Source organism: Lepidochelys kempii, chromosome 4 (assembly GCF_965140265.1).
Source record: "Lepidochelys kempii isolate rLepKem1 chromosome 4, rLepKem1.hap2, whole genome shotgun sequence".
Taxonomy (NCBI): domain Eukaryota; kingdom Metazoa; phylum Chordata; order Testudines; family Cheloniidae; genus Lepidochelys; species Lepidochelys kempii.
The window spans coordinates 71,396,217-71,419,603 of NC_133259.1; the positions used below are offsets into that span (position 1 = coordinate 71,396,217).

At 44.9% G+C, this 23,387-nt stretch overlaps 1 protein-coding gene across 9 annotated transcripts in view; it reads left to right on the forward strand.

Moving 5' to 3' along the window:
• Positions 1–23,387, forward strand: part of GALNTL6 (polypeptide N-acetylgalactosaminyltransferase like 6) — a 935,384-nt gene that overhangs the window by 905,047 nt on the left and 6,950 nt on the right. For 8 of the 9 annotated variants that reach the window (XM_073341635.1, XM_073341641.1, XM_073341636.1 and 5 more), the window contains one exon: positions 3,643–3,759. In XM_073341635.1, the coding sequence (XP_073197736.1) occupies positions 3,643–3,759 (117 nt within the window). Of the gene's footprint in view, positions 1–3,642; positions 3,760–6,066; positions 6,906–7,479; positions 8,129–23,387 lie in introns of those variants that run through there. The other variant, XR_012158633.1, reaches the window with a different exon arrangement.

Below are 23,387 nucleotides of genomic sequence, written 5' to 3' on the forward strand. Positions count from 1 at the left end.
AGTGCTTTTTTTTTTTTTTTTTTAGCATACTCAGCTGTGTGTGTACAGGTAACAGAAACTGGGAGTGAACAAATGCGCTTTGCATGTAACCATTCTATCTTTTGTACATATGACTATCAGAATCTGCCCCTGTGTCTTAGAAGGCTGCTCAATAATTGCATATGTACAAATGAGGAAAACTTCTTGAAAATTTAGACTTGCCTTTTTCAGTAGTTTTAACTCAAAGTCCAATAACTTAGAAATGCACATTAGCCTGTTATTGGAAATGGGGGTCTCAGATGCACGCTTCCTTAATCAAGAAAAAACAACAACAAGCCACACACTGTCTGAGACTTCCTGCTTTCCTTGCCCTGTTATACAAAAGAATATTGTAGGATTTGCAAGCAGCATGGTGCTGATTCTCTGTAGAATATTCCCTGTCGTTCTGACAGCAGTTTGAACGGCTCCATTCAGTTTCTAACAATGGCAAAGGCCGCATAGAAGTACCACAAAGCAGGAGTATGAGCCCGATTTAAATGCTTTTATCATCAAACCCTTCTCTCCACCCCAAATAAAACAATGCTCTCTGACTGGAAGAGTAGATTGAGGCAAAGAAAGGATGAGATATGGCACTGGGACAGACACATACAACAATGCAGAGAACAGAGAAACAAATGCTGAAGAGTATTTCATTAGTAGAAAGAGGAGAGGGGAAACAGAGAGAACTGGGCAGATAGGAAGTGAGCTAAAGGAAACTTTAAAAATGAAAACTCTCTCCAGAACAGTATATGATAGATTGAATCTATCCCTTAAATGTAGAACAGGATAAGAAAATTCCCTCACCAGACAAAAATATGAAAGCCCTACTAATACCATAAGGCTTTAAAAGTGAAACATTGAAATAGTATTTATTTTACTGTTAACACTAGTTTCATAGCCTCTCTGTTTTAGTTGGTGACTATGCTTTGAGTATATAACATGAAGAGCGAAACATTAAGAAAACAGCTAAGAGTTTTCCAGTAGGACAGATACTCTTTATTTGAACTAAGTGAAATTAATCACATTAGAGGTGTCTGAATGAGGCCCTGGTGAGGTAACAGTCAAAACTGTATTTGAAATTGATCTTTAACTTCAGTTTTAAAACCTTGAAAATTTGAAATTAAAATGTTTCCCTGATCTTGCTAGTTTGTGTTTTTCTAGAACATGTGAAATGAAGGCAGAGTTTTGACAACCTGGTTGACTACTTCAGCTCAGTCTTACACTACTTGAGCCTTCAGCTCAGTCTTACACAGTCTGTGTGAGGGATTGAGCGCTGAGATTCTTTGAGCTAAATAATCAAAGTTGCAAGTCAGGTCATTTTGCCCAGGCAATAGTGTGCACGCAATTCTCTGCAAATGTGGAAAAGTTGTTTTCATTTCTAAGTTTGCAAGAATCTCACAGTTGGTTTTTGAAGATGGATATATATATCTGAACATATCAGCACACACATTTCGTCTTTAATGGGAGAGATGAGTGCTCAGCATCTTTGAAAAACAGGCTCTAATTCTGTATTGTAATTTCAAGGAAATTTGACATGCACTCCGTCTCCCATGCACTTAGCTTTAGCAGCATTTTTCATAAGTGGAAGTTATTTGTTTTTGTAAACTCCTTTTACAGTGGTTATTTCTGTGTGATTATTTAAGCTACCCTTTCCCATATGCTGCAGAATAATTTCCCTTTCTCCACAATTGCTACCTACTACCAGATGAAGCCAGACATATCAGTTACCAGGATTCTGACTGACTGACTAATGACTAGCATTTTGTTAAGAACTCCTGATCCCAGCTGGGGTGCCATAAATTCTATCTGCCTTAATACCTTCCTTCTTGTGGAGGAGAAGGGACCTGTAGAAATCAAGATTCTTCAGCATCATCTTATTCTCTCTAAATTCTTTTCAAAGGTGTTCTGCTAATTTAAATCACAGAAGGGCTAAAGGGATGAGTTCTGCCCATTTTCTTCTTTATTCCCTTCAAATTATTTGTCTAGATCTGAATCATCCTTCCATGTTAGATATGACTCCCTTTAGAGTCTATCAATGCTACTCCTGGAGCTGCCTGCAGGAACTGAGAGAGAGAGAGATTTCCTCCATCCTCTTAGAGAGCTTAATGTGCTGCTTAGCTTCTGCTTGCCTGGGGAGTCATCAATTGTGTTCAGAACCTAAATTCAGATTCCCTATATGGTCACACATTACAGTAACACTAGACAACTATTTCCCTTGAAGACATCTTAGAAACTAAAATAGTAATTGTATATAGCACTGTACAAACAATAACTAATTAACCCTCAGAATACTATTTGAAGGTAGCTAGATAGTTACTATCATCCCCATGTTACAGAGGGAGAAACAGAGGAATTAAGTGTCTAGTTTAGTGATACTCAGGCTGAGGCTCAGGAGCCACAAGTGACTCTTTAATGTCTCTCTTGAAACTCTTTGCAGCACATGATATTAAAACACTGTATGATTTAATTATTAACCAATCTAAGTTATTAACCAATCAGGATGCTTTTACAATGTTGTTAACCAGCTGTAGTTGATAAAATAATAATACTTGGTCAGTCATTTTGCTGTGAGAATTATATATTATTATATATATATATATATATATATATATATATATATATATATATATGTTAGGGCTGTCAATCTCAGTTAACGCATGTGATTAACTCAAAACAAATTAATGCGTTTTTTTTTTAGTGAGCATTAATCACACACCTCTGGAGATGGGGCTCAGCAGAAGCTGGGTGGGGAGGGAGGCACCCCTTTGTCTGCACCATCCCCTCCCCCACTGGACAGGGCCGGTCCGAGGGGTGGCAAAGGGAGCCATCACCCAGGTGCCCTGCACCGTTGCATGCCTCTGGGGCAGGAATGCCCCTCCTCCTGATGCTTTGCTCCACTGCTGCTCCTACCTCCCTCCCATGGAGCCACGCCTGGCCAAGCTGCTTAGGACCAGGAGCCTGCCTCCTGTCTGCTGCACAGAGTGGGGGTTGGGGAGGTGGGCTGATGTTGGGATGTCCCTTTTCTGCCACCCATGTATGCGGTCACCGCTGAGCAGGGGGTCAAGGAACAGAGGGATCCAGTCTGCTGCTGGCTCAGAAGTGAGTGCTGCTGACAGCAGCTGCTGCCTGAGTGCTCTGCTTAAAGAGATAGCACTCCCCCAACACACACACCCACAAGCACTGGAACTGTGTGTGTCTGAGCTTTAGAAAACTATCACCCTGAATTCTGATAGAGGTTCAAACAGGAGATTCCTTTGAATGAACTTGATCTTGCTTGCTTTGTTGGCAGGAGAGGAACAAACTAAACTTTATCCTCCCAAGATTTCTTTTTCATTCCAGTCCTTATACCCCAAACTATTCTAATAAAAAACGTAATCTCAATTTCTTTACAGAATTTTTCAAATACTGGAGCAGAGGAAGGAATAGATCACTTCCCGGATACAGTCTCTTCAGCCTCTCTGCCACATACAAAGCCCCATTGATGATACATAAGCAATGTGCTTATAGCCATATCTCTAGTTTCTGACTGAACCAAGACAGAGTCAAATCTCAACATCCTCATCCTCACAAGTCCTATTCTGCAGCCTGCTGTATAATGTGAAATGTTGCTGCTTGGTTTTGCAGATTCGAAATGTGGCAGCCAATCTCTGTGTGGACAGTAAACATGGGGCCACAGGGGCAGAGCTGAGGCTAGATGTTTGTGTGAAGGATGGCTCAGAACGGACGTGGTCACATGAACAGGTATTTTAATGACATAAAAATGCAGCGTAAAATTGTTGCTTCTCTTCCCCAGATTCTAAAGACTTTTCTGAGGTTTTCTCCTCCTCCTAAGTCTAAACACGGTGTGGAATTTTTAAAAATCTGTTGTTGGCCTTAATAGCTTTTACAGAGCAAACCTTAATATTACCTTAGGTTCTCCGCTAGTCATCTTTTTTGCTGTTTTCCCCTAGCTTCATTTATGGAAAGAGGAGTTATGCCCAGAAGTTCTTTAGGCTTCCGATTTTTGCTTAGTTACACAAAAATGTTGACTTGATTCATTTAGCTCTCAGCATTTCTGAAAGTAGACATGTTTGTCATGAAACATCCACATCTGTATTATAAAAGAGCAGAGGAGCCTACCAGACATGTCTCCTTGTCCCTTCAGCTGAATAACCCTAACGACTGGAAATAAGATCAAAAGATTTCAAATATGGTGGATTCCAAGTGGGTCAGGTCAGTGGCCAAGAAAATGATCTGAGCAGCTGTGCTTTAAATGAATTTTGGGTAGAAGGAAGAAATATGTATTTCCAATAGTAACCATATGGATTCAATCAAGAAAAGAAATAATTAATTAATTATCAATCATGTTTATTAGGACAGTGCCTAAGAGCCAATCAATAATTGCGCTAGGCACTGTACTAGTAGATAGTCTCTTGCCTGAAGAGTTTACAGTCTCAATACACAAGGAGGGTGAACCATGTGATGGCAACAAACATTGTGTTAGTTCCCAATATTTGCGGGGGGGGGGGTTTAGGGGGTTTACTTAGGAGGGGATAAGCTAAATGGAAAGGGAAGGCAAGAGGGTGAGGAGGACAGGTCAGGGGAGAAAGAGGTAAAGGGCAGGTGAAGAGGAATAAGGATGAGGTAAAGAGATGGAGGGAGGCAGAGGGTTGGAGCAAACAGCCAATCTGCACAGGGCAGAGAGAGAGTGCAGTCAAAACTGTAGGAAGTTCTCTGAACACTGAAAGATCCCTGGTTTGGCTGCTTCCACTACTACCATTATTGGTTGGCCAGCTGCTCTGTGCTATTTTTCTCCAAGGCCATATGCTGAGGAGGAGCGTAGGGGAAGGAAAAAGGGGAGGCACCACTTGGGTCATAGTCCCTGCACAGTCCTGAATCCAGGGAGATTCTGTGGGTGGGTGGGCCGGCCTGGCCAGAGCCCCATTTTGTCCTCTCCCATCCCAGTGCAACTATCCTTTGGCTGCTTCTGCTCCTACTGTTTGGAAACAAAGGAAAGAAGGGTGCTGGGATGGTACTTAAATGAGTTGGGGTAAAGGGACAGCTTTTTGAGAATGGGGGGCAAACAAGGAAGAGAGAGAGAAGGTTGAGAGCAGTGGAGACATGAGAGTGAGGCCAGGAGGTTAAGGATTGATTTAATCAGTCTATAAGTATTTATATGGAGAACAGAAATTTGATAAGGCTCTTCCATCTAGCGGACAAAGGTATTAAAAAAAAAATCCAATGGCTGGAAGTTGAAGTAGATAAATTTTGACCAGAAATAGGGTGCACATTTTTAACAATGAGGGGATTAACCATTGGAACAATTTACCAAGGTTTGTGGTGGATTCTCCATTATTGTATTCTTTTTTAAATTAAGATTGGATATTTTTCTAAAACAGATGCTCTAATTCAAATAGGAATAGGAATAGGAATGCAGGGAAGTCCTATGGCCTGTGTTATATAGGAGATCAGACCAGATGATCACAATGGTCTGTTCTGGCTTTATAATCTATGAGTCAAAGGAGGTCAGGCAAGGATGCTAGAGGGGGTGCAGGAGAAGACACAAGAAACTTGGTGACAGGGGAGAGAGTTTGTTGGAGGAAAGAATCAGAGGTGCCAACTTTGTGATTTCTCCAGAGGTGTTGGACCCCAGCCCCGCCTCTTCCTGCCTCCGCTCCTCTCCCTCCCCCCCGCCAGTGCCTCCTGCATGCCACTGAACAGATGATCACAGGCAGGCGGGAGGTGCTGGGGGGGAGGGAGAGGAACTGAGCAGTGGGGCCTGCCAATGGGAGGGCGGAGGGGGAGGAGCTGATCCACGGGGCTGCCGGTGGGTGCTGAGCACCTACAGTTTTTTTTCCATGGGTGCTGCAGCCCCAGAGCACCCATGGAGTCGGTGCTTATGGAAAGAATAGTGGAGAAAGAGAATGGAACTGATCTTTTAAGAAGACAGCTAGGCCTAGAGGTACTTAGCCCTGGTCTACAGTAGGAGTTGAGGTCGAATTTAGCAGCGTTAAATTGATTTAACCTTGCATCCGTCCACATGATGAAGCCCTTTTTTTCTACTTAAAGGGCTCTTAAATCGATTTCCTTACTCCACCCCCGACAGGGGGATTAGTGCTGAAATCGGCCTTGCTGGGTCGAATTTGGGGTACTGTGCACACAATTAGACTGTATTGGCCTCCGTGAGCTATCCCAGAGTGCTTCATTGTGACCGCCCTGGACAGCATTCTCAACTCAGATGCACTGGCCAGGTAGACAGAAAAAGGCCCGCGAACTTTTGAATTTCAATTTCCTGTTTGGCCAGCGTGGCAAGCTGCAAGTGACCATGCAGAGCTCATCAGCAGAGGTGACCATGATGGAGTCCCAGAATCGCAAAAGAGCTCCAGCATGGACCGAACGGGAGGTACGGGATCTGATCGCTGTATGGAGAGAGGAATCCGTGCTATCAGAACTATGTTCCAGTTTTCGAAATGCCAAAACCTTTGTCAAAATCTCCCAGGGCATGAAGGACAGAGGCCATAACAGGGACCCGAAGCAGTGCTGTGTGAAACTTAAGGAGCTGAGGCAAGCCTACCAGAAAACCAGAGAGGCGAACGGCCGCTCCGGGTCAGAGCCCAAAACATGCCGCTTCTATGATGAGCTGCATGCCATTTTAGGAGGTTCAGCCACCACTACTCCAGCCGTGTTGTTTGACTCCTTCAATGGAGATGGAGACAACATGGAAGCAGGTTTTGGGGACAAGGAAGATGATGATGAGGAGGAGGTTGTAGATAGCTCACAGCAAGCAAGTGGAGAAACTGGTTTTCCCGACAGCCAGGAACTGTTTCTCACCCTGGACCTAGAGCCAGTACCCCCCGAACCCACCCAAGACTGCCTCCTGGACCCGGCAGGCGGAGAAGGGACCTCTGGTGAGTGTACCTTTTAAAATACTATACATGGTTTAAAAGCAAGCATGTTTAATGATTAATTTGCCCTGGCATTCATGGCTCTCCTGGATGTACTTCCAAAGCCTTTGCAAAAGGTTTCTCGGGAGGGTAGCCTTATTCCATCCACCATGGTAGGACACTTTACCACCCCAGGCCAGTAGCACGTACTCGGGAATCATTGTAGAACAAAGCATTGTAGTGTATGTTTGCTGGCATTCAAACAACATCCATTCTTTATCTCTCTGTGTTATCCTCAGGAGAGTGATATCATTCATGGTCACCTGGTTGAAATAGGGTGCTTTTTTTAAGGGGACATTCAGAGGTGCCCATTCCTGCTAGGCTGTTTGCCTGTGGCTGAACAGAAATGTTCCCCACTGTTAGCCACGGGGAGGGGGGAGGGCCTAGCCACGTGCTGGGGGGTGGCAAAATGCGACCTTGTAACGAAAGCACATGTGCTATGTATGTAATGTTAACAGCAAGGTTTACCGTGAAAGAGTGTACCCATTGTTCTGTAAAATGTGTCTTTTTAAACACTGTCCCTTTTTTTCTCCACCAGCTGCATGTGTTTCAAGGATCACAGGATCTTCTCCTTCTCAGAGGCTAGCGAAGATTAGAAGGCGAAAAAACCGCACTCGCGATGAAATTTTCTCTGAGCTCATGCTGTGCTCCCACACTGACAGAGCACAGACGAATGCATGGAGGCAGACAATTTCAGAGTGCAGGAAAGCACTAAATGACCAGGAGGAGAGGTGGTGGGCTGAAGAGAGTAAGTGGCGGGCTGAAGAGAGGGCTGAAGCTGAAAGGTGGCAGCAGCGTGATGAGAGGAGGCAGAATTCAATGCTGAGGCTGCTGGAGGATCAAACTAATATGCTCCAGCGTATGGTTGAGCTGCAGGAAGGGCAGCAGGAGCACAGACCACCGCTACAGCCCCTATGTAACCAACTGCCCTCCTCCCCAAGTTCCATAGCCTCCTCACCCAGACGCCCAAGAACGTGAGGGGGGGGCCTCCAGCCATTCACCCCAGAGGATTGCCCAAGCAACAGAAGGCTGGCATTCAATAAGTTTTAAAATTTTAAACTTTTAAAGTGCTGTGTGGCCTTGTCCTTTCCTCCTCCACCACCCCTCCCGGTGCTTCTCTCCTCCACCACCACCCCTGAGCTACCTTGGTAGTTACCTCCCTATTTGTGTGATGAATGAATAAAGAATGCATGAATGTGAAGCAACAATGACTTTATTGCCTCTGCAAGCAGTGATCGAAGGGAGGAGGAGAGGGTGGTTAGCTTACAGGGAAGTACAGTGAACCAAGGGCAGGGGGGTTCATCAAGGAGAAACAAACAGAACTTTCACACTGTAGCCTGTCCAGTCATGAAACTGGTTTTCAAAGCTTCTCTGATGCGCACCGTGCCCTCCTGTGCTCTTCTAACCGCCCTGGTGTCTGGCTGTGCGTAACCAGCAGCCAGGCGATTTGCCTCAACCTCCCAACCCGCCATAAACATCTCCCCCTTACTCTCACAGATATCGTGGAGCGCACAGCAAGCAGTAATAACAGTGGGAATATTGGTTTTGCTGAGGTCTAAGCGAGTCAGTAAACTGCACCAGCGTGCCTTTAAACATCCAAATGCACATTCTACCACCGTTCTGCACTTGCTCAGCCTGTAGTTGAACAGCTCCTGACTACTGTCCGGGCTCCTGACTACTGTCCGGGCATTAAGGGGTAGGCTGGGTCCCCAAGGATACATAAAGGCATTTCAACGTCCCCAACAGTTATTTTCTGGTCTGGGAATAAAGTCCCTTCCTGCAGCTTTTGAAACAGACCACAGTTCCTGAAGATGCGAGCGTCATGTACCTTTCCCGGCCATCCCACGTTGATATTGGTGAAACGTCCCTTGTGATCCACCAGTGCTTGCAGCACTATTGAAAAGTACCCCTTGCGGTTTATGTACTTGCCGGCTTGGTGCTCTGGTGCCAAGATAGGGATATGGGTTCCGTCTATTGCCCCACCACAGTTAGGGAATCCCATTGCAGCAAAGCCATCCACTATGACCTGCACATTTCCCAGGGTCACTACCCTTGATATCTGCAGATCTTTGATTGCGTGGGCTACTTGCATCACAGCAGCCCCCACAGTAGATTTGCCCACTCCAAATTGATTCCCGACTGACCGGTAGCTGTCTGGCGTTGCAAGCTTCCACAGGGCTATTGCCACTCGCTTCTCAACTGTGAGAGGTGCTCTCATCTTGGTATTCTTGCGCCTCCGGGCAGAGCAAAGCAAGTCAGAAAGTTCCATGAAGTGACCTTACACATGCGAAAGTTTCGCAGCCACTAGGAATCGTCCCAGTCCTGCAACACTATGCAGTCCCACCAGTCTGTGCTTGTTTCCCGAGCCCAGAATCGGCGTTCCACAGCATGAACCTGCCCTATTAGCACCATGATGCCCACATTGCCAGTGCCCGTGCTTTGAGAGAAGTCTGTGTCCATGTCCTCATCACTCTCGTCACTGCGCTGATGTCGCCTACTTGCCCGGTTTCGGTTTACCAGGTTCTGGTGCTGCATATACTGCTGGATAATGCATGTGGTGTTTAATGTGTTCCTAATTGCCAAAGTGATCTGAGCAGGTTCCATGCTTGCCGTGATATGGCGTCTGCACAGAAAAAAGGCGCGGAACGATTGTCTGCTGGTGCCCTGACGGAGGGAGGGGGCGACTGACGACATGGCTTACAGGGTTGGCTTACAGGGAATTAAAATCAACAAAGGGGGTGGCTTTGTGAGAAACTGGGCCCCCTCAAGGACAGAACTCAAAACTGGGTTTAGCAGGCCGTTGATTTCATGGAGGGAAGGAGGAGAAAATGAATACAAAACAAATCTGGTCTATTTCTTGTTTTGAGCCATTTCCTCTATCTTTATACATCTTGCTGGCAGCAGACTGTGCAGTACAACCGCTAGCCATCATCATCTCCTGGGTGCTCGGCAGAAGACAGTGCAGTATGACTGCTGGCCGTCGTCTTCTTCTAGCTGCTGATTAAAAGACAGTGTACTGTTGGTAGGACTCAATCGCCATGAGACGAAACTTAAAAGGGAAATGACCTGGCTGAGTCACTCCCATGTTTGCTCAGGCGCCGCTGACCTCATCGAGGTCGGTTAAAAGAGCACCCAGGACTATGTCGACGACGGCTACCTGTCATACTGCACTGTCTGCTGCCAAAAGGTAATAAACTGCTGCTGTGTAGCAATGCAGTACTGCGTCTGCCAGCACCCAGGAGACATACGGTGATGGTTAGCTGAGTGGGCTCCATGCTTGCCATGGTATGGCATCTGCACAGGTAACTCAAGAAAAAAGGCGCAAAACGATTGTCTGCCCTTGCTTTCACAGAAGGAGGGAGGGAAGGGGGGGCCTGACGATATGTATCCAGAACCACCCGCAACAATGTTTTAGCCCCATCGGGGATTGGGATTTCTACCCAGAATTCAAATGGGCGGCAGAGACTGCGGGAACTGTGGGATAGCCACCCACAGTGCAACGCTCCGGAAGTCGACGGTTGCCTCAGTACTGTGGACACACTCCGCCGACTACATACACTTAGAGCATTTGTGTGGGGACACACACAATTGACTGTATAAAAACGCTTTCTACAAAACCGACTTCTATAAATTCGACCTAATTTCATAGTGTAGACATACCAAGGCACCTAACTCCCATTGAAATTAAATTCCTGTGTGGAAAGGGAGGGAAGGGGATAGGAAGGTGGGAGAATTTTTGGAAGAGTCAATGGTTGGAAATAAATGACTGCAGGATTTTCTCAATATTACAGTGACTATAAGTAGATTTAATTTTAAAAAATACTATGAGTCTAATTCTGTTCTCCCCAACATTAATGATCAGTAGTAATTCCATCAAAGTAAATGAAGTTAAACCAATGTAAAACCAGTATAAGAATAGAATCAGAACAATGGTGTCTCTTTAAACTGACTGATCTATGCTTCACAGACAATCTGAATTATTCCTGTGTGGGTGATACATAATCATATATGCATTCATACAACAGAATATTACGTGGAACAATGCAAGAGATTATGTCCTTGAAAATAACAGTATGGTTTCATTGGGAAAGGACTATTGAAGCCCTAACTTTAGCAGACAGATAAGTGTAATTGATTAACTGCTTCAGAAAAAACTGGTAAGTTCTAGTGCAGATATTTAATGTGCATAAATTCAAATAAAGTATATAGTACTAATGTTTGTATTTAATAATTTAGGGGTCAGTCCTACAAGTGGCAGACTGCTACTTTGGGTGGTGCTGAGCACCTTCAACTCTCTTGGACTCCTGGGTGTTGAAGGCACCTCATAGAATCAAGCTCTGAGTTGTTTATATTTGTATTCATTCCACTCTGCTTTTCAATAGATTGGCTGAAATTTGAAATATGTAGTTCAAACATTTATCAGCAGAGGGCAGCTCTAGACAAGCAGAGCACCATACAGGGTGAAGGAAGATAGAAAGGTTAATACATTTTTAACTCTAGGAGATTTTCAATCCTCCAAACCAATAAAGATGGAGCTTTTCAGAGATTAAACTTGGCCAACAGAAGAGGGGAAAGGTTGATCACTTTTAAAATTCAGGTGAAAAGTAAATATGATTCTAAGGTTAAAATGATACAGTCTATATTTTATTTTGCAATAACGAATTGGAGGTTTCTTTTCAAGATGAGATTACACTGTGACCGAAAGTTATTCTTTCAATTGTGGGGAACGGAGTTGTGATTAATTTATCCACCTTTCAGCATAAAGTCTTAAATAAAATAAATGTTTCAAAGTATAAATACTATGAGGATTATCATCTCTAAAAGAAAATTAAAGCAACATAAATGCAGACTAATTTTCATCTGAAGAGGAACTTATTTTTCATCTTCAGGTAGTGTCCCTATGGGTGCTCCATTTCAGGTGCATGCAAGCCCCACACACCTTTGACCAGAGATTTTCATTAGCAATATCCATTCAGCCTATGCATGTATCCTAGAAATCCTCATGTCACACACTGAGGCTATATAGCCCTGCACAGGCAAATTGCCCTCAGTTCCTTCTCAGCTGTCTCTGCCTGTGATGTGCCTTAGTGTGACTGCAGCAAGTGCATGTCAGCTACTTTGCCTCTGGTAATTTTAGTTAGTTTCATTTATTTTAGATTAGATTCATTTAGTTCTAGTTAGTTAATTAGTTAGTTAATTACTTTTATTTGGAGGACTTCATGGGAGCCCTTCCTTCCAGAGAGGGGCATGCCCAGTTCACTGTGTTTTAAACGCTACCTCACCTAACATGAGGCCATCCCATTCAGCGATGGACACTTCAAGTGTGCTCACTATTTAGGAGAGGCCCATGTTCTGCTGAAATATAACTTCTGTTTAGCCCTCAAATCCAGGACAAGAAAGAAACAGGAAATCAAGCTGTGACTGTTAATGATGGTTCAACCTGGTGCGGAGCCAGGTCAGTAGAACCCCTTGTACATCAGTCTCCGGGAGTATCTAGTGTGCAGCTGACCTCGGCCCAGCACTCCCCTAGAGAGGGGAAGGCTTCAGAGACCTCCTCTAAATATGCAAAGAAGAGAAGCTCTAACTCACCTTTTAATGAGTCCTTGAAAAGACTTTGCTCTCCAAGCAAATCAATGGGCTCGCAAGCCTCCACCTTGAGGCATAGTACAACAGAGGCTAAGGGTTCCTCCAGTACTGGTGGGTTAGGGAGACCCTGTAGCTCTAACAGCAAACCTGGTTCCAAGAAGGCACTAGTCCCATCTGGAAGAGATAGGCAGAGAAAGCATAGAAGAGCCGTACTCTCGGACATAATCACTCTTCCTGTATCTCCTGTAACAGGCTCTTCAGTTCCACATGTGACCAAGCTCCGGTCTACATCAGTAGCTACCTCAGAGCACTCAAAAACTTCAGTACCATCTGTCAGGGAGAAGTACAGTCTGCTCGGCTCTACACAACTACATGCAGTACCGCAACATTTGAGGTACCCAATAAACTTATCGGTGACTGCTGATCCAGAGTCTCCATTGCTTGCCAGTATCAAGAGCCACGGAGGAGACAGGGATTACTTCAGCGGAGCACATATTGCTTGGTGGCAGCAACCTTAGGTGCCACCACCACCCCCATATAGACCTCAGTGGCCATATTGGGATCCAGGGGCAGTCATCACGAATAATTCTCCAGGGCCCCAACCTTGTCCCATCACAATGATAGAGAGGCACAAAATTCTCCTTCCCAACACATCACTCAACAGGAGGATACTTTTGTGGATTAAGAGGCTAGGGCAGGCAAAGAAGTTACCCCTCAGACTACCATCTTGTCCTCATCACCTGATGAGGTGGTAATGTATCCTTCTCTTTCTATGGATGATGTTTTTCAGCAATTCCAAGAGCTTGTCAAACAGATGACAGACTCCCTACAGATACCTCTCAATCAAATCAAAGAATCACAACCCAAATGGTTGGATATTCTCCACTCTGCAACTCCATCCAGAGACACCTGCCCTCTGAATAAGGCTCTCCTGGAACCTGCAAAAACAATTTGGTAAACCTTAATATCACCTATGTATAAGAGAGCCGATAAAAATATTATGTTCCCTCCTAGGACTGTGAGTTCCTGTTCTCCTACCTTCCACCAACTCTTTGGTGCTTGATGTGGTGAATGAATGAAGTAACCACCACTGACATAAGTGCAACCCGTGTGAGAGAAACCAGAAGCATCTGGACCTTCTAAGGTAAAAATCCTACTCATATGCAACCCTACAATTCCACACTGCAAGTTACCAGGTGTTGATGATAGCCAAATACAACTTCACAAATTATGAGAGGTTTAATTCTTTTTTTAACACATTCCTCCAGACCAAAGGAAACAATTCCAGGCTATTATTGCTGAGGGACAGTTACTGGCCAAGACAGCCCTTCAAGGATCTTAAATGCTGCAGATACATCAGTTTGTTCTGTCTCCACTGCGGAAGTGATGCACAAGGCAATTAAATGGTTGCAATTATCTGGACCTCTCTGGGGAACCCAGAATACAATAGAGGATCTCCCATTTGATGGACTGAAGTTGTTCAAAAAGAATACTAATGAATCACTCCATGCTTTAAAAGACGTTAGAGCCACATTGGATTCAATGGGTACCTACACTCCTGTGAACAAAAGGAAATGTAGTAGATCCCAAACAGCCCAAAGATCCTGACCGATGCATTTCTCTGGGTTTCAGAGACCTCTGGAACCTCCAAAAAAGAGAGAGACAGTTTCCAGAGAGAGAGATACTCTAATCCATCTGACACTAGTTCACAGCAGGCTGCTGCTTCTTCTAATCATCAGTTTTTATGGGATAGTCAAGAATTTAAACCCTCCCCATTCTCTTGACTGTCAGCTACAATCATTTGCCCACCTCCTCCCCATTTGGAGACCTCTCTCCCATTTTCAACCAGCTTGGGAACATATCACCTCAAATTTGTGCTAGAAGTAATAACAGTCTACACCATTCACTTTATCTCCCTTCTCCATTCCTCTTCAGTGACCCCCTCACAAGCTCTTATTAAGACAGGAAATAAACTCCCTCCTTTCTAGCTGAGCGACAGAACCTGTTCCTGCTCAGCACAAAGAGAAGAGGTTTCTACACAAAATACTTTTGTGCCAAAGACAAAGACTTCCACAGAGCAAGTCACCCATCTCACAAAAGATATATGCATTTTATTATAGGTCAGGATCACTTTCAGTACCAAGTGTTCCTGTGTTTGGCCTTTCCTTGGCTCAGAGGGTGTTCTCAAAGGTTATAGTGGTAATGGCTACCTACTTGCACTGACAGGCAATGATACTGTTTTCATACCCCAACAGTTGGTCTTACGTGGAGGTGCTTTCTGCTATACAGAGGACACTTGCCTTTTCCTGAACTTGGGCCTGCAATTGAATGTGGGACTATTCACCCTGACTCCAGTACAAAATATACAGTTTATAGGGACATGTTTGGATTCCCTGGTAGTCAGTGAATTTCTTCCTAGGGACAGATGCTGAGGGCTACTAAATGTTGGCAGGTCTATGCAGATGAGCCCCCAAACCTCAGTCAACAACGGTCTTCAGCTTCTGGGTCCCACAATGTTCTTGCACTTTTGTGACAGATCATGTACGATTATGTGAGCTTTTCTTGACCTGCTGCTCACAAACCGGGTAGAATTAGTGGGGGAAGCAAAAGTGGATGGGAATCTGGGAGGCAGTGACCATGAGTTGGTTGAGTTCAGGATCCTGACGCAGGGAACAAAGGTAAGCAGCAGGATACGGACCCTGGACTTCAGGAAAGCAGACTTCGACTCCCTCAGGGAACGGATGGCCAGGATCCCCTGGGGGACTAACTTGAAGGGGAAAGGAGTCCAGGAGAGCTGGCTGTATTTCAAGGAATCCCTGTTGAGGTTACAGGGACAAACCATCCCGATGAGTCGAAAGAATAGTAAATATGGCAGGCGACCAACTTGGCTTAATGGTGAAATCCTAGCGGATCTTAAACATAAAAAAGAAGCTTACAAGAAGTGGAAGGTTGGACATATGACCAGGGAAGAGTATAAAAATATTGCTCGGGCATGTAGGAATGTTATCAGGAGGGCCAAATCGCACCTGGAGCTGCAGCTAGCCAGAGATGTCAAGAGTAACAAGAAGGGTTTCTTCAGGTATGTTGGCAACAAGAAGAAAGCCAAGGAATGTGTGGGCCCCTTACTGAATGAGGGAGGCAACCTAGTGACAGAGGATGTGGAAAAAGCTAATGTACTCAATGCTTTTTTTGCCTCTGTTTTCACTAACAAGGTCAGCTCTCAGACTGCTGCGCTGGGCATCACAAAATGCGGAAGAGATGGCCAGCCCTCTGTGGAGATAGAGGCGGTTAGGGACTATTTAGAAAAGCTGGACATGCACAAGTCCATGGGGCCGGACGAGTTGCATCCGAGAGTGCTGAAGGAATTGGCGGCTGTGATTGCAGAGCCACTGGCCATTATCTTTGAAAACTCGTGGCGAACCGGGGAAGTCCCGGATGACTGGAAAAAGGCTAATGTAGTGCCAATCTTTAAAAAAGGGAAGAAGGAAGATCCTAGGAACTACAGGCCAGTCAGCCTCACCTCAGTTCCTGGAAAAATCATGGAGCAGGTCCTCAAAGAATCAATCCTGAAGCACTTGCATGAGAGGAAAGTGATCAGGAACAGCCAGCATGGATTCACCAAGGGAAGGTCATGCCTGACTAATCTAATCACCTTTTATGATGAGATTACTGGTTCTGTGGATGAAGGGAAAGCAGTGGATGTATTGTTTCTTGACTTTAGCAAAGCTTTTGACACGGTCTCCCATAGTATTCTTGTCACCAAGTTAAGGAAGTATGGGCTGGATGAATGCACTATAAGATGGGTAGAAAGCTGGCTAGATTGTCGGGCTCAACGGGTAGTGATCAATGGCTCCATGTCTAGTTGGCAGCCGGTATCAAGTGGAGTGCCCCAAGGGTCTGTCCTGGGGCCGGTTTTATTCAATATCTTCATAAATGATCTGGAGGATGGTGTGGATTGCACTCTCAGCAAATTTGCAGATGATACTAAACTGGGAGGAGTGGTAGATACGCTGGAGGGGAGGGATAGGATACAGAAGGACCTAGACCAATTGGAAGATTGGGCCAAAAGGAATCTGATGAGGTTCAATAAGGATAAGTGCAGGGTCCTGCACTTAGGACGGAAGAACCCAATGCACAGCTACAGACTAGGGACCGAATGGCTAGGCAGCAGTTCTGCGGAAAAGGACCTAGGGGTGACAGTGGACGAGAAGCTGGATATGAGTCAGCAGTGTGCCCTTGTTGCCAAGAAGGCCAATGGCATTTTGGGATGTATAAGTAGGGGCATAGCGAGCAGATCGAGGGACGTGATCGTTCCCCTCTATTCGACATTGGTGAGGCCTCATCTGGAGTACTGTGTCCAGTTTTGGGCCCCACACTTCAAGAAGGATGTGGATAAATTGGAGAGAGTCCAGCGAAGGGCAACAAAAATGATTAGGGGACTGGAACACATGAGTTATGAGGAGAGGCTGAGGGAGCTGGGATTGTTTAGCCTGCAGAAGAGAAGAATGAGGGGGGATTTGATAGCTGCTTTCAACTACCTGAAAGGGGGTTCCAAAGAGGATGGCTCTAGACTGTTCTCAATGGTAGCAGATGACAGAACGAGGAGTAATGGTCTCAAGTTGCAGTGGGGGAGGTTTAGATTGGATATTAGGAAAAACTTTTTCACTAAGAGGGTGGTGAAACACTGGAATGCGTTACCTAGGGAGGTGGTAGAATCTCCTTCCTTAGAGGTTTTTAAGGTCAGGCTTGACAAAGCCCTGGCTGGGATGATTTAACTGGGAATTGGTCCTGCTTTGAGCAGGGGGTTGGACTAGATGACCTTCTGGGGTCCCTTCCAACCCTGATATTCTATGATTCTATGATTCTATGCCATCCAAGGATGGCTCAGAACAATTTACTCACCAAGCAGACACAGCTTATACAGAAAGGTATCAGTTCCCCAGCAAGTGAAACACTCCCCAGACTAGTGGAGAAAACATCGCAGTGTAGGTGTGGAAGTTCCCTTCCTCCAACTGATGCCAACTGTAACTGCAATGACAGATGCATCTCTGTTAGGATGGGGAGGCAGACCTTGCCATTCATACTGTACAGGGCAGATGGTCACCCCAATAAACTACCCTCCACATCAACTTGTTGGAGGTAAGGGTGGTCAGAAATGCCTGCCTTCATTTTCTGCTTCTCATCTTTATCAGAGTCATGATATACAATATGGCCTGCATGTTTTACATCAACTAGTGGAGATGGGAAGGGGTCCCCTTCACCCTGTACCAAAGCAATAAAGTTATAGAACTGCTGTATATGGGATTGCATAAGAATTTGGCAGTATATCTCCCTGGCAGGCAAAATATCACAGCCGATGCTCTCAGCAGATCTTTTCCCCAAGACTAAGATTGGGAGTTGGACTCTCAGATACTTATTGGCATATTTCAAACTTGGGGGTTCCCACAAGTTGGACCTCTTCTTCACAGCCTCAAACAAAAAATGCTACCTCTTCTACCCAAGGGACGGTTTAGGCTGTGATTTATTGGTGGAGTACCTTCTTCCTCCCATGGACAGGAAGGTGTTTTATTCATTTTCCCCAACACCTCTGATTCTCAGGTGGTGAAGATGATCAGACAGGACAAAGCCAGAATTATCCTAGTGGCCTGACATTGTCAAGGTGGACATGGTTTCCTGACCTGCTTCACCTAGCTCTCTGTCCAGAAATAAATCCTCCAATCATTCCTCAACTCCTCTTGCAGGACACTGGTTGACTACTGCATTCCAATCTGAGAACTCTCCACCTCAAGGCATGCTTCTTCAATGGTTCATTGAGTTAGAGTCAGCCTTTTCTGCAGAGGAACAGCAGATATTACTAAATAGTAGAAAAGAGTCTACCAGAATTACTTACCTTCAAAAGTGGGAAAGATTTTGTGAGTGGTGTGACCTCCAGAAAATTGTTCCTGAATCTGCCCCTCTTCCACTGGTTCTGGACTACCTGTTGCATTTAAAGGAAACATCGTTGACGGTTAGCTCTCTCAAGGTTCACTTAGCTGTATTAGCAGCTTTTCATTCCACAATTGAGATGTTATCGCTCTTTGCTCATCCTACAATTATAAGGTTCATGAAGGGCTTGGAAAACACTTTTCCACAGGTGAAAGCCCCTACTTCAGTTTGGGACCTCAATCTGGTTCTTAGCAATCTCATAAAACCAATGGCAACCTGCTCATTATAGAACTTATCTATGAAGACCGCCTTTTTAGTGGCTATTTCATCAGCCCAAAGAGTGGACAAAATTGGAGCCTTAATGGCAGACTCTCATTTCACAATTCTACAAAGACAAGGTTTCCTATGCCACACCCCAGATTCCTTCCTAAAGTATCAACTGAATCTCATTTGAATCAGACTATTCATCTACCATTTTTCTTTCCAAAACCATCTTAATTCCATTTTGTAGACTGATCTCCACATTCTAGGTGTCTGGAGGGCACTGGTTTTCTACCTAGATATAACTACATCATTCAGAAAATCTCCTAAATTGTTCATTCCGTTTGCGAACAGATCTAAAGGATCTACTATTTCTACCCAGAGACTGTCAAAATGGATCTCCAGATGTATTATTGCGTATTATGGTGCTGCTAGCATTCCACCTCCTCCCAGAGTGTTAGCTCCTTCTACAGGCTCGTCACAGTCTACATTTTATGGCCATAGTTAAAAAATGTCCCTGTGACCCAGGGGTGCCAGGGGGAGCCCTCACTGAAAATGCCAAGCTCAGGGCAGGCTGCAAAAAGGAGAGCAGATACTCCCAAGATTGGTGAGTAACACGGAAATTAAATTACCCAACCAGCCAGAAATTGCGCTCTGATTTCCACACTGGTTTTCAAGAAGCAAAAAAGAGTAATCACACAGCCCCCTTATCGTATTCCATTTCTCTGGTCCCCAATCAGCACCTAGGTCCAGTACAATGAGAAGTTATTTTAAAACTATACAAAATGTTCTTCTGACCCCAAAGGGCCAGCCATATTGCCAGGTCAATATTAGGTTGGATCTTATCCAAAAGGAGAAGGGGTGGAGTGGGGGTGGAGCTGGGGGCAGAGGTGGGGTCGAGCGCCCACGGCAAAGTGGGGAAGTCAGTGCCTATGATACCACATACCTTGCTGACTCATAAGGTGTATCCCCTAGTTCTTTACAGTGTGTTCATTGTATAGTTGATGACCCTTGATGGACCATTGAACAGCTTGGCAGTGCTGGTGCCAATCTGTCCAGGGATGTCTTCCAGAAACACAGCACAAGTTTGGAAATACAGATATACCATACATATCTATAACTCTTAATACAAACATATAAACATGATTATCATACTTGGCAATTTGTAACATTTTTCGCAGAGACCTCACACGGTATATCTGGTCAGATTCCTTGCAATTTTATAATATTGGTGTCAACAATATCATAAAGTGTCCCACATATTCCATACAGCATCACAGTCCCTATAACTGAGATCTGCAGCACTGCTACATGATCCTCTGTACATACCGTCTCAAGACACTACACCCTAATCAATGCTTCTAGATTGGATGCAGCAGCTGGTGATGTAATTCTAGATTCTGAAACTCATTCTTCCATTCAGGGGTTCTGCTTGGGAGTCACTTGCACTGGAGCACCCATAAGGACACTACTTGAAGAAGAAGAATGTACTCACCCTGTGCAGAACTGTTCTTCTTTGAAATGTGGGTCCCTGTGGGTGCTCCACTACCCCCTCCCCTCCCGCCCTCTGCTTTGGAGTTTCTTGTGAGACTGGGCAGTGGAGAAGAAAGTGAGAGCAGTTCACCCACGTAGCCCTATATTCCCTCGGTATGGGTTGTGATGATGTCTAGGGTGCATGCACAGACCGAACTGATGCTGCTAATGAAAATCGCCTTTCAAAAGCACATGGGGTGTACGTGCACTTGAAGTGGAGCACCGATGGGGACACATATCTTGAAGAACCACCATTACTACACTGGGTGAGTAACCTCTCCTTTTTAAACTTAAAAAAAAATCAGTTTTGAAGAAGCAAAGAAGATTCACTATGCAAAAATATTTGTAGTGGGAGGCTTAGTGCTTACCATTGCAATGGTGAGCAGCTTTTTATTTGATTATTCTTAGTCGTTCTTTACATTATACTGGTTTCTGGATTATTTTAGTGACCATATGAAGCTAAAGATTCAAATACATTCTAAGAGATCTTGAGAATCTTGATGGAAGGTCATCCACCCTGCAAAATGTTTGTGGCAGGGTATGATAGGGCTTTCACCCCCACTGGCTAAAAAGGGGTTAATATAGCCCTGGGGAGGCTGCACAGGAAGCAGCCAATAGGAGAAGGGCTGTGAGGAACAACCAATCGGGGCCCAGCAGGCCCATATAAAAAGAGCCGCAGGGAAGAGCAGGGTCAGTTGCTGCTGGGAGTCCAGGGAGTAAAGACTCTGTCCCTGGAGGGCAGAGAGAACATAAGCACCTTGAACAAAGTCATGGTTGACTCATAGGACTGATCAGCTGAGTGCTCTGACCCCTACTCATTTTTGTTGCCCTTTGCTGGACTCTTTCCAATTTAGTCAACAGTGTGCCCTTGTTACCAAGGAGGTCAATGGCATTTTGGGATGTATAAGTAGGGGCATTGCCAGCAGATCAAGAGAACATGATCGTTCCCCTCTATTCGACATTGGTGAGGCCTCATCTGGAGTACTGTGTCCAGTTTTGGGTCCCACACTACAAGAAGGATGTGAAAAAAATGGAAAGAGTCCAGCGGAGGGCAACAAAAATGATTAGGGGACTGGAACACATGACTTATGAGGAGAGGCTGAGGGAATTGGGATTGTTTAGTTTGCGGAAGAGACGAATGAGGGGGGATTTGGTAGCTGCTTTTAACTACCTGAAAGGGGGTTCCAAAGAGGCTGGATCTAGACTGTTCTCAGTGGTAGCAGATGACAGAACAAGGAGTAATGGTCCCAAGTTTCAGTTGGGAAGGTTTAGGTTGGATACTAGGTGGGTGGTGAAGCACTGGAATGCATTACTTAGGGATGTGGTGGAATCTCCTTCCTTTGAAGTTTTTAAGGTCAGGCTTGACAAAGCCCCGGCTGGGATGAATTAGTTGGGGATTGGTCCTGCTTTGAGCAGGGGGTTGGACTAGATGACCTCCTGAGGTCCCTTCCAACCCTGATATTCTATGATTCTATGACCTGTATAACAGGAGTTAATGTATGCTGACCCTGCCGTGAGACAGTGATATAACATTTTGTAGGATTTCACTCACATCATGTAACTGGGGGCAGGAAATCAAGATGAATCTCTTGGCAGCACTCCCTCCATTCTAATTTATGGAGCCTGCAGTAGCCTGAAAGATGACCTTCCATCGCAAGATTCCAAAGGCAAAACTGAAGACAAAAGGCTTGTGATTGTTTTTAACTTCCTGGTGAGGAGTGAGGGATCAGAGGGCTGGAGATGTGCAACTCTGTAGTTTCAGAGTTTTAAAATGAAGATCCAGGAAACTTCAACGGAAAGGAAAACTAAATAAATAAGAAGAATAAGAATAAAAAGAATATGTTGTAGGAAACAAGCTTGTACTGGCAGTGAGCCAGTCTGGATGAGTTAATAGCTCTTTTCCAGCTCTTACTTCTAAAGGCTAGATTCTGACTTCGGGCAGAGCCCTGGGCAAGGGATCAGACAAAAGTAAACTGGGATGTGCCAGCAGCAATAACGCCTGCCTGTCCAGGCTCAGCTGTGCTGGTTAGCAAATAGTAAAGTCATGGCTCTGTGCCCTCCCTGGTCATATTCTCTGGGGAAGAAGGGACAGGCAGAAGGTGGGCACTCCACACCTGCTTCCTCCTAAACACCCTGAACAAACATCCAAGCAGTCTAAACTGGGATGGGGGAGCTCCTAATCCCTTACATAGGCATGTAATCCAAGTCACAGTCTAGACCCCCGACGTTATTTGCTCTGTTTCCACCAACTTCAGTGAGAGTTGAAACCGTTCAGCAGAGGTTTCCTATACCACACCAGATCAAGGCCTAAGAAAAAGGCAATGAATGATAAGCAACACGAGTTCATAAAGGATATTTGTGTCAAACAAACTCTAGCTGTCTTGACGCTATTACAGCTTTAGTGAATGCAGAGAATTCAGTGGATATAACTGTCTAGACTTTAATACAGTCACATATCACAAACTAGTAGAAAATTGGAAATGTGCTGTCTGGCTAAAGCTAATACTGTACAGTGGACACAATACTGACTGACAGACCATAAACAAGTGTAATTACTAACAGAACAATGTTGTTATGATGGAAATTGTTAATGACTACCATGAGCAGGCCTTTGATCTAAAGCAGATCACAGACCTGGTTAAAGCCAACGGGTGTGCAAAGCACCCTTCTTTCAGGTTAAATGGAAGGAACAGCTGGAAACAATAGAAGCTTCTGCCTGAGGCAATTGTGGAAGCATGGCACTTGGCACAACTCCTGATGAGAAGCTAAACAATGGGTTAAGGGATTGTTTGGCAGGGTGTGGTATGTGTGTGTTGAGTTGATTGTGGTCCTGAGAAGGAGCACAGAGAGAGAGAGCTCCCTGTGGCATAGAATTGACTGGAGGAGCACACTTGGAAATTGTGAACAAAGAAACTGCCTGTTTGTTCCTATTGTGTTCAAGGAAATAGTGTTTGTTCTTTGTAAATAAACAAGACTGATTTCTATCATCCATTTCTCCTCCTAATGAAAACAGTCCTGCAGTCCCCAAAAATTGGCTAATGGTATGAGTCAAACGGGCAACAGCATCAGATTATGAGGAAAGTAACAAGTGGAGTGTCATGAAGCTCATCACTTGGACTATTACCATGTAATATCTTCACA